General features: G+C 45.6%; 1 protein-coding gene across 1 annotated transcript in view; it reads left to right on the top strand.

Moving 5' to 3' along the window:
* LOC306819092 (fibroblast growth factor 14-like) overlaps window positions 1-2683 on the top strand; it is a 10173-nt gene extending 7490 nt beyond the window's left edge. The window contains exons 3-4 of the mRNA XM_079372844.1: window positions 1759-1957; window positions 2119-2683. Of these exons, the coding sequence (XP_079228970.1) occupies window positions 1759-1957; window positions 2119-2270 (351 nt within the window). The 3' untranslated portion in view covers window positions 2271-2683. The remainder of the gene's footprint in view (window positions 1-1758; window positions 1958-2118) is intronic.
* The last annotated feature ends 7317 nt before the right edge of the window (window positions 2684-10000 follow it).

Here is a 10000-nt window from a genome sequence, read left to right as displayed (position 1 = left end):
CTGTGTTTCCAATCAGGAGTCGTCCTCCTCCTCACCGGCTGATTTATTCTCCCTCTTCTCCTTCATGTCCCAGTTTTCAAACCACTATATCCTTCCTTCCTTTCATTCATCCTCTCTCCCCGTCTGCTCTCTGTGCAGCTGGTGAAAGCACATGGAGGCAGGCAGACTCACCTGAACCTCTCTAAAGTCTCTCCATAATAAATGTTCTAAAAGCAGCTTTAAATGATGGATGACCTCCCCAACCAATGAATAATGACTAAATATATTATTACCTTCAGTTAATCCTGAAATGAAACACAGAAAGGACCAGTCCACTCCATCAACCATCTGAGCTGTCTGAAGATCCTGTTTATGACACAGCTGAGTATATACATATATATACATGGTATATATGTTTATATACTGTGTGTGTGTGTGTCTGTGTGTGTGTGTGTGTGTATATCCCAGTTTGTCATAATCATCCAAACCCTGCTCATCAGAACAGAAGATTTCATTTATGTTTCTGACAGCAACAATAAATAAATCATCCATTCATTAAAACAGAAAACCATCCTGCCCCCCCCATTCACCCCCCAGAGCCACAAGTGTGTGTGTGTGTCTGAGGAGTGTGGTCCTGTGTGTGTCTGTGTTTGTGTGTGTGTGTTTGTGTGTGTGTGTGTGTGTCTGAGGAGTGTGGTCCTGTGTGTGTCTGAGGAGTGTGGTCCTGTGTGTGTGTGTTTGTGTGTGTGTGTGTGTGTCTGAGGAGTGTGGTCCTGTGTGTGTCTGAGGAGTGTGGTCCTGTGTGTGTGTGTTTGTGTGTGTGTGTGTGTGTGTGTGTGTGTGTGTGTGTGTGTGTCTGTGTTTGTGTGTGTGTGTGTGTGTGTGTCTGTGTTTGTGTGTGTGTGTCTGTGTTTGTGTGTGTGTGTGTGTGTGTGTGTGTGTGTGTGTGTGTCTGTGTTTGTGTGTGTGTGTGTGTGTCTGTGTTTGTGTGTGTGTGTGTGTGTGTGTGTGTGTGTTTGTGTGTGTGTGTGTGTGTGTGTGTGTGTGTGTGTCTGTGTTTGTGTGTGTGTGTGTGTGTGTGTTTGGGTGTGTATTTCTCTCCCTTCACACACTCTTACAGCCCACCCACCCGCTGACCCCTCCCTCTCAGCGCTGGTTGGTTGCCACGGCTACAGTGTCGCCTCTCTTCCTCATGTTGCTATGAGACTCGGACCGACAGACCTGAGCTGAATGACAATGTGTCTGTGGCTCCGTCAGCCAATCAGAGGCAGTCTAGACAAACTCTTCCCAGTGTGGGATCTGGGGACCTCGGGGTGATTGTTTGGATTGGCAGCAGCCTCCTCCATCGGAGCTTATTATTAACTCCTCTTTTTAATTTCCCCTGCAGTCCGTCATCCTGAGCCAGCTGGATACGAGCTGACACTCCCAGCTGACTGTTTGCTTACACCATGCAGATGTTACACAGCTGGACTCGTGTGTTTGAAGGTGGAGGGTCCTTTAAATCTCTAACCTGGGCCCCACATCACGTTATTCAAATAAAGACGGCTCGGCTTCACTCTGATTGGATAAGACTGCTCTGATTCCCTAAATGAAAATGTTGAGCTGCCTTTCCTCCTCGCCGTGACTCACGAGGGAGGACGATTTAAAAACACCTTGTGCTAAAATATCATCCACTGGAGGGGGAGGGGGAGGAGGGGGGGGGGCAGAGTCAGTGCGAGCTGCTCTGTAGTATAAAATAACATGTGAGTCAGTAACATGGCTCTCTGTGTGTCTCTGCAGGAACTGTTCACAGCAGAGTGTAAGTTCAAGGAGTCGGTGTTTGAGAACTACTACGTGATCTACAGCTCCATGCTCTACAGACAGAAGGAGTCGGGCCGGGCCTGGTTCCTGGGCCTGAACAAGGAGGGCCAGGCCATGAAGGGGAACAGGGTGAAGAAGACCAAACCAGCTGCACACTTCCTGCCTAAACCAATCGAAGGTAACCGTCCTCCTATGTGCACGCTTTCTCCTTCACATGTTGAAATGATTCATGACACTTTCTCTCTTCACTCACCTGTCGCCTTGACTCCTCCCCCTCACCCCCCCCCCCCCCACCCCTCCCCCCTCCCCTCGTACCCGATCATCCCACCACATTTGCAGTTGCGATGTATCGAGAACCTTCGTTGCACGACGTCGGGGAGGCGGCGCCTAAACTCGCTGCTGTGGGCCCGCCTTCCAAAAGCACAACCAGCGAACCGGTGGTCATGAATGGCGGGAAACCAGTCAGCAAACCTGACAAGGAAGAAACATAACCCCGCCCCTCTTTCACCCCCTCGGCCAACCAGACGCCGGGAAAAGACACAAAATCTCCCCACTGCTGCACAATCATAAACGCTAACAAAGAAAGTTGTGACTGGTCAGCAGTGGGGCCAATCCCACATCTCGTCTCTCCCCATTGGACGGGTTGAGCAGCACTGGGGGACGGACCAGAGGGACAGATCGTGCAGCTTGAGGACACGGGACAATGGCGTGTCCTCATGAGGGAGACGAAATGACTTAAAAATATAAACAAAAGAGAAAATGTAAGAATGATGCCCCGCCCCCTTTTCTTCCTGTCCTGATGTTTTCTGTTTCCAGGTGTGCTCGCTCACCGACCGACACACAAACTGCATCCCTTCTCCCGCCAAAAATGGAGCACTTGTTTAATGTTTGAGTGGATGAGACTTGAGAGGGGTCCTGTCTGACAGCACTTAGCTCAGAGCTTCTCCTCTGCACACGCCACACATTATTAACACACTTTATTGTACAGACTGAACTGTCTTCATCCTTTTTTTATCGAAAGCTTTTATTCCTGCATCTCGAGTAGCTGAAGAACAGGATCGAACTCCGTGTGAGTAGCATCACGGATCGCACAGGCGGCGTGCTGCTGTGCTAGCAGCGTGGTAGCAGTCAGTGTTTACATGGAGTAGCAGATAATGAGTTAAATGTACGAGGCTCAACAGGGTCAAAGAGGATTACACACAGAAGCTTTACATTAAAGAAGTTTCACACCAAAAACAAAGAGCACACATCGATCCACTCTGTCTGTCTTTCTCTGTCAGAACTACAAGGCAGAAAATCAAAACGTCTGGAACACAAATGAAACCAAATAGATTCCCGTGCTTTGCCCTTCTCACTGTGACGGATCACTCCTTTAAAAACAGTCACCCTACTATTCCCACGTCTCCCACTGTGACCACACACATGCTCACCTTCACCAGTCACACTAACTGAGCCTCCCAGTTCAGTTCAATCAGCAGTTTGCGTTTTAATCAGATCAGCCAATCAGCTTCACTGACAAAGAACGACCTCCTCTTCAAAGTGACTCTCCTCCAGAAACACAAGTGTGTGTGATTAATCCTCACTGTTGTTCCCACTTTACACAAGCTACAGGTGTGTGTGTGTGTGTGTGTGTGTGTGTGTGTGTGTGTGTGTGTGTGTGTGTGTGTGTGTTCCTCCTCACACACTCCACGTTTGTCTCCCTCTCTGAAGTATACCACACTGACCAGCTAGCATGTTAGCTCTCTGAAGTATACCACACTGACCAGCTAACATGTTAGCTCTCTGAAGTATACCACACTGACCAGCTAGCATGTTAGCTCTCTGAAGTATACCACACTGACCAGCTAGCATGTTAGCTCTCTGAAGTATACCACACTGACCAGCTAGCATGTTAGCTCTCTGAAGTATACCACACTGACCAGCTAGCATGTTAGCTCTCTGAAGTATACCACACTGACCAGCTAGCATGTTAGCTCTCTGAAGTATACCACACTGACCAGCTAACATGTTAGCTCTCTGAAGTATACCACACTGACCAGCTAGCATCTTAGCTCTCTGAAGTATACCACACTGACCAGCTAACATGTTAGCTCTCTGAAGTATACCACACTGACCAGCTAACATGTTAGCTCTCTGAAGTATACCACACTGACCAGCTAACATGTTAGCTCTCTGAAGTATACCACACTGACCAGCTAGCATGTTAGCTCACTGAAGTATACCACACTGACCAGCTAGCATGTTAGCTCTCTGAAGTATACCACACTGACCAGCTAGCATGTTAGCTCTCTGAAGTATACCACACTGACCAGCTAGCATGTTAGCTCTCTGAAGTATACCACACTGACCAGCTAGCATGTTAGCTCTCTGAAATATACCACACTGACCAGCTAGCATGTTAGCTCTCTGAAATATACCACACTGACCAGCTAGCATGTTAGCTCTCTGAAGTATACCACACTGACCAGCTAACATGTTAGCTCTCTGAAGTATACCACACTGACCAGCTAACATGTTAGCTCTCTGAAGCTTGTGACGATGATGATGTCTGTACCTGTTTAAACAGGCTGCTTCATGTCAGAGCGTCCACACAGAGCAAACAGTGTGACGACGTTGTCGAAGCCTTCAGAGAGGTGATCCTTTTTCATTCAGAACCAGCAGAAGAGCCGTGGTGTGTTTTAGAAAGCTCCAGTAAAAGATGCTGCTCCTGTCTTTATGTAGCAAACTGACCAGCTCGTGTTGTGTGCAGAGCTCAAAGACTGTTTGAGTACATGGAGTCTGGATGCTTTGAAGAGACGGAAGCTTCTGGTCAAAAGATGCATGTCGCTCTTTAACAGAAAGCTCCAGGTGAGCTAGCAGCGAGTCCTAACCACCTGTGAACAACGCAGCAGAGCAACACGCCACATCTCTGCTCTCTGTTTACTGACCAGCCTTCCACCTTCAATCCAACAGCACTACACGTCTCACTGTCTGCAAGAGCAAGCTGGAAGTTAGCATGTAATGATGCACACAGTGTTAGAAGTCTTTGACTGGTCTTCGTTAGCTCCCTCCGGCCTCACTGGGTCATTTCTGTGATTCAAGGTGAACTGCTGCACACAATCAACCTAAACATGCATTTGTACAATCTGGTCATCTCTTCCTGTCAGTCGTCTTCTCAGAAGTTTGACTGAAGCTTCTGTAGTTCTTGAGGCCGTTAACGTGATGAAGATTGTCTTGTTGAAACCCGTGGTGTCAAACGTCTTCAGAGGTCCCATCAGACGGTTTCACTAACATGTACTGTCCAAACTGACTCTCCTGGAGGTGACACGAGCTGTTGGTTGGTGTTTATGTGGGTGAGTGCCTCTCATCATGCAGGGGGGGCTGCAGGTTTACACTAACAGGAGATGCATCATGTTTCCAAACACGCCCCCTGACTTCATCCTGTCTCATGAGCAGAGTCTTTTGTTTCCTGTCAGAGAAATGTGGATGTTTGTTGACAGCTTGTTGTGTCCTGATAGGAGGTTAGACGTGAAAGAGTTAAAAAATAAAGCCTGACAATCAGGTGTGTAGACTTGTATTTGTTTTGTATCCCGTGTTGTCTTAACTGCGTGAACCTTCCTCACACTTTAATTACACTATAAGATGTTTGTGCCTGCCTGAGCGACCAATCAGCTGCAAGGACATCAGCTGTTTCTCTCTGAGCGATTATCAAGCTGCTCATTTGAAAAAGACAAAGCACAGGAAGTCAGTGTTCTCACGGGCGCTCTGCTGGTGATGTTAGCCGTGGCGTCTTGTTAAAATGAAGATCTGTGGCACGGCTACTGACCAAAAAGCCTGCTGGGAGAGTGTTTCCAGGCTGCGTCTCCAGAGACGTGTTTATCTGTGTTTATAACAGCCTGCATCACGTTACATGTCCACGCACGCTGACATGGCTGCTACACGTGTAGCCATGTCAGACTGTAGCTCTGATCAGCAGGATCCAGGACAGAGGAGCTGCTGAGACCTGGTGCACTTTAGAGACACGTCATGGTTAGCACTGTTCTCCCTCTTCTTTCTGCCCTGACAAAAGAGCTGCCTTATTCCATCTGAATCAGTGAACACACTCTCGTCCAAGCTGTTTCTTTGTCCCTGCACTCATCCCACACAGCAGCAGAAACTCTATTCTCCTTTCATCCCCAGTCTTCTCTTCACTGTCACTACGCTAGCTTCAGCCTGTTTTCTAAACATGCAGCCGGAGAGCTTCTCCTCCTCCTCTCTGTTTGGACTGTTTCCCACTTGTTGCATGGTATAATGAGGACGTGTGACTAGGGCTAATGCATGTGGTCATGTAGGTAATGTGTTATCAAAACAATCAGTTACAGAACAGGACCGGTGACATTTTGCATATGGCTCGTTTCTGCACGTTTGGCACCAGCTCTTCATTCAACATGGCGTCCTATCCTGCAGACTGACAGCAGGAACTAACAGGGTCACTGCTTCTTTCATCACATACAAAGCAGGTGGAGGTATTCAGCCTTTGACACAACAGAACACAGAAGAGTAGAAGAAAAGGAGCTTTAGAAAGCAGCAAAAACATTTGAACTTGTTTGTGTTAGTTTGTCGTGTGGAGTGTGCTCAGTGCTGCCACTGGTGGTCAGAAGCTGAATTACAGCAACACCTAAATCCTACCCAGCTTTATTTCACTCGATTTGATAAACCATTGTGTAACACAGGACCATGATGCATTCTGGGTAATGATGGTCGTCGTGTGATTTGAATTGTTGAAGCTTAAAGGAATGATAAAGTCCCTTTTTCTTATCTCATGGAAGATGAGTGAAGGAGGGGTCACCATGACAACAGGGAGTCTGAGGAAATCCTTCCTGTTGTCTGTGCATTGGTTCAAGTAGTTCAAGTCTTCTGAGAACACACACACACACACACACACAAACACACACGACCGGCTCTCTAACTCAGACTTTGAGGAAGAGCAGAAACGTTTGGTGATAAAATGAAAATAGGAGCAACATGTCCAACCTGCTGCGAACTCAGCGAGCATGCGATGAGCCAAAAGCAGAATGTCACCGCTGCTGAGCTGAAAGGATCTCTCTCTATCTGTCAGTCTATGTACAGTTACACTTTACTTATTATGCAAACACAGTTTGTCTGCACTGTACAGTTTGTGTCCGATCCATTGTATACACTCAGAAAAAAGAACATGATATTGAATAAAGAATTTATATAAAGGAACTTGTTGTTCATTTTTATTTTCAACAAACATTTGAAAGATTTCATTTATGACTAAATCTATCTGCTTAACATTTGCACTCTGGCTCAGACGTGTCGCTCAATAATCCCTACTTATCCTTTGTGTTGAGTGAAGAGCAGCCTGTATGATCAGAGAGGAGCAGGAAGGGAGCAAACATGGAGTATTATTCTGTAGGAATCAGTATTATGCTGTAGGAGTATTATATGTTAGGAGTATTGTACTGTAGGTGTATTACAGTGTAGGAGTATTATACTGTAGGAGTATTATACGTTATGAGTATTGTACTGTAGGAGTATTACAATGTAGGAGTATTACACTGTACATTATGATACTTTATGATTGTTATGCTGTAGGCGTATTACACTGTCAGAGTATTATACTGTTGGGGTATTACAATGTAGGAGTACTACACTGTAGGAGTATTATACTGCCAGAGTATTACACTGTAGGGGTATTATACTGTTGGGGTATTATACTGTAGGGGTATTATACTGTAGGATTATTATACGTTATGAGTATTATACTGTATGAGTATTATGCTGTTGGGAGTATTATACTGTAGGAGTGTTATACTCTGAGTATTATACTGTGTGAGTATTAAGTGGTAGATGGACTCCTGTATAGCGCTTTTCTAGTCTTCTGACTACTCAAAGCGCTTTTACACTGCAGATCACACCGACGCTTTCACACCCTTCACACTTATGTGGCCTATCCAGTAACTAATTCCATTCACGCACATTCATTAAATCACATTCAATTTTGGGGTCTTGCCCAAGGACAAGGACACATCGGACATGTTGCTTGCAGGAGCTGGGGATCGAACGATGACTACCAACTGAGCTGCAGCCATAGTATTATACTCTATGAGCATTATACTGTGCAAGTATTATACTGTAGGATTTATACTGTAGGAGTATTGTAAAGTAAGAGTATTGTACATGTAAGAGTATCACACTGTAGGAGTATTGTACTGTAGGAGTATTGCACTGTAGGAGTATTGTACTGTAGGAGTATTATACTGTTGGAGTATTGTACGGTAGGAGTATTGTAATGTAGGAGTATTGTACAGTTGGAGTATTGTACGGTAGGAGTATTGTAATGTAGGAGTATTATACTGTAGGAGTATTGCACTGTTGGAGTATTGTGCGGTGGGAGTATTGTACGGTGGGAGTATTGTACTGTAGGAGTATTGTACTGTTGGAGTATTGTACGGTGGGAGTATTACACTGTAGGAGTATTATATTGTATGAGTATTGTACGGTAGGAGTATTACACTGTAGGAGTTTTATACAGTAGGAGTATTGTACTGTAGGAGTATTGTACTGTAGGAGTATTGTACGGTGGGAGTATTGTACTGTAGGAGTATTGTACTGTTGGAGTATTGTACGGTGGGAGTATTACACTGTAGGAGTATTACACTGTAGGAGTATTGTACTGTTGGAGTATTGTACGGTGGGAGTATTACACTGTAGGAGTATTATATTGTATGAGTATTGTACGGTAGGAGTATTACACTGTAGGAGTATTATACTGTAGGAGTATTGTACTGTTGGAGTATTGTATGGTAGGAGTATTACACTGTAGGAGTATTATACTGTATGAGTATTGTACGGTAGGAGTATTACACTGTAGGAGTATTATACTGTAGGAGTATTGTACTGTTGGAGTATTGTACGGTAGGAGTATTACACTGTAGGAGTATTACACTGTAGGAGTTTTATACTGTAGGAGTATTATCAATGAAGAGGCAAACACTGCGCACATGGTTTGATCTGAATATCTCAGTTCTACAAATCTTGACATAGTTTTGGTTCATTTTAATTGTTTATAAAATGTCACTGAAACAAATGACCACGCAGTGAACCTCACACACACACACACACACTCACACACACACACACACACACACACACACACACACACACACACACACAGAGCTGAAGAGACAGGTTGACAGGCAGGAGGAAACATCACACAGACACACATGGCCTCCTGTAAGTGACAGACGAAGCAGTAAATACAGTAATTAAAATGTGCACATGTTAATATCATGTAAATGAGACTTTGTAGGGCAGCGTGGTGTTTCATTAGAACGAGGTTATAAAGAATCCTGCATCCTCGGTCTCTCATTGAACCTGGAGGTGCAGACTGGGATTTAGTCTCCCGTCTTGTTGTCTTGTCTCTGAGTCATGTATAAGACATAACACCATGTCATGGAGCGTGTGTGAACTTCATTACAGGTTCGATGCTCTCAGGTTAGAATATCGAGCCAAACCACTGCAGTCCGCTGATTGGTCGAAAGAATCGCAAACAGGATCAGGCTTTACCGAACTGGACTCATCCATACCGGACCGTTGTGTGGAAACGGAGGACTGGCCCTGAAATCCTCCTGACCCGGTCCTTCACACACACACACACACACACACACACACACACTGTCCCCCACACACACACACACACACACACACACACACACACACACACACACACACACACACACACACACACACACACACACACACTGTCCCCCCCCCCCCACACACACACACACACACACACACACACACACACACACACACACACACACACACACACACACACACACACACACACACACACACACACACACACACACACACACACACACACACACACACTGTCCCCCACACACACACACACACACACACACACACACACACACACACACACACACACACACACACACACACACACACACACACACACACACACACACACACACACACACACACACACACACACCATGACAGTGTGGCTAACTTATATAACATCTCCAGTCCTGAAGCCTTGTGCTTGACTACCATGTTCTTTAATGCACCCCCCCTGCTGGTGGTGAGAGGTAATGCAGGTGTATTCAGAACACTTCAGCATTGATTTGTCCTTTAGAAAATAAGTGTCCACTTCTTTTGTTCAGCCTGTGGGCTTGACTAAACCAATCAGATCACATGTGCCTGCAGC

This window comes from Symphodus melops (genome assembly GCF_947650265.1).
Source record: "Symphodus melops genome assembly, contig: scaffold_324, whole genome shotgun sequence".
Lineage (NCBI taxonomy): Eukaryota > Metazoa > Chordata > Actinopteri > Labriformes > Labridae > Symphodus > Symphodus melops.
Note: the sequence above shows the minus strand (reverse complement) of the source record. Positions and strands in the feature narration are given on the sequence as shown.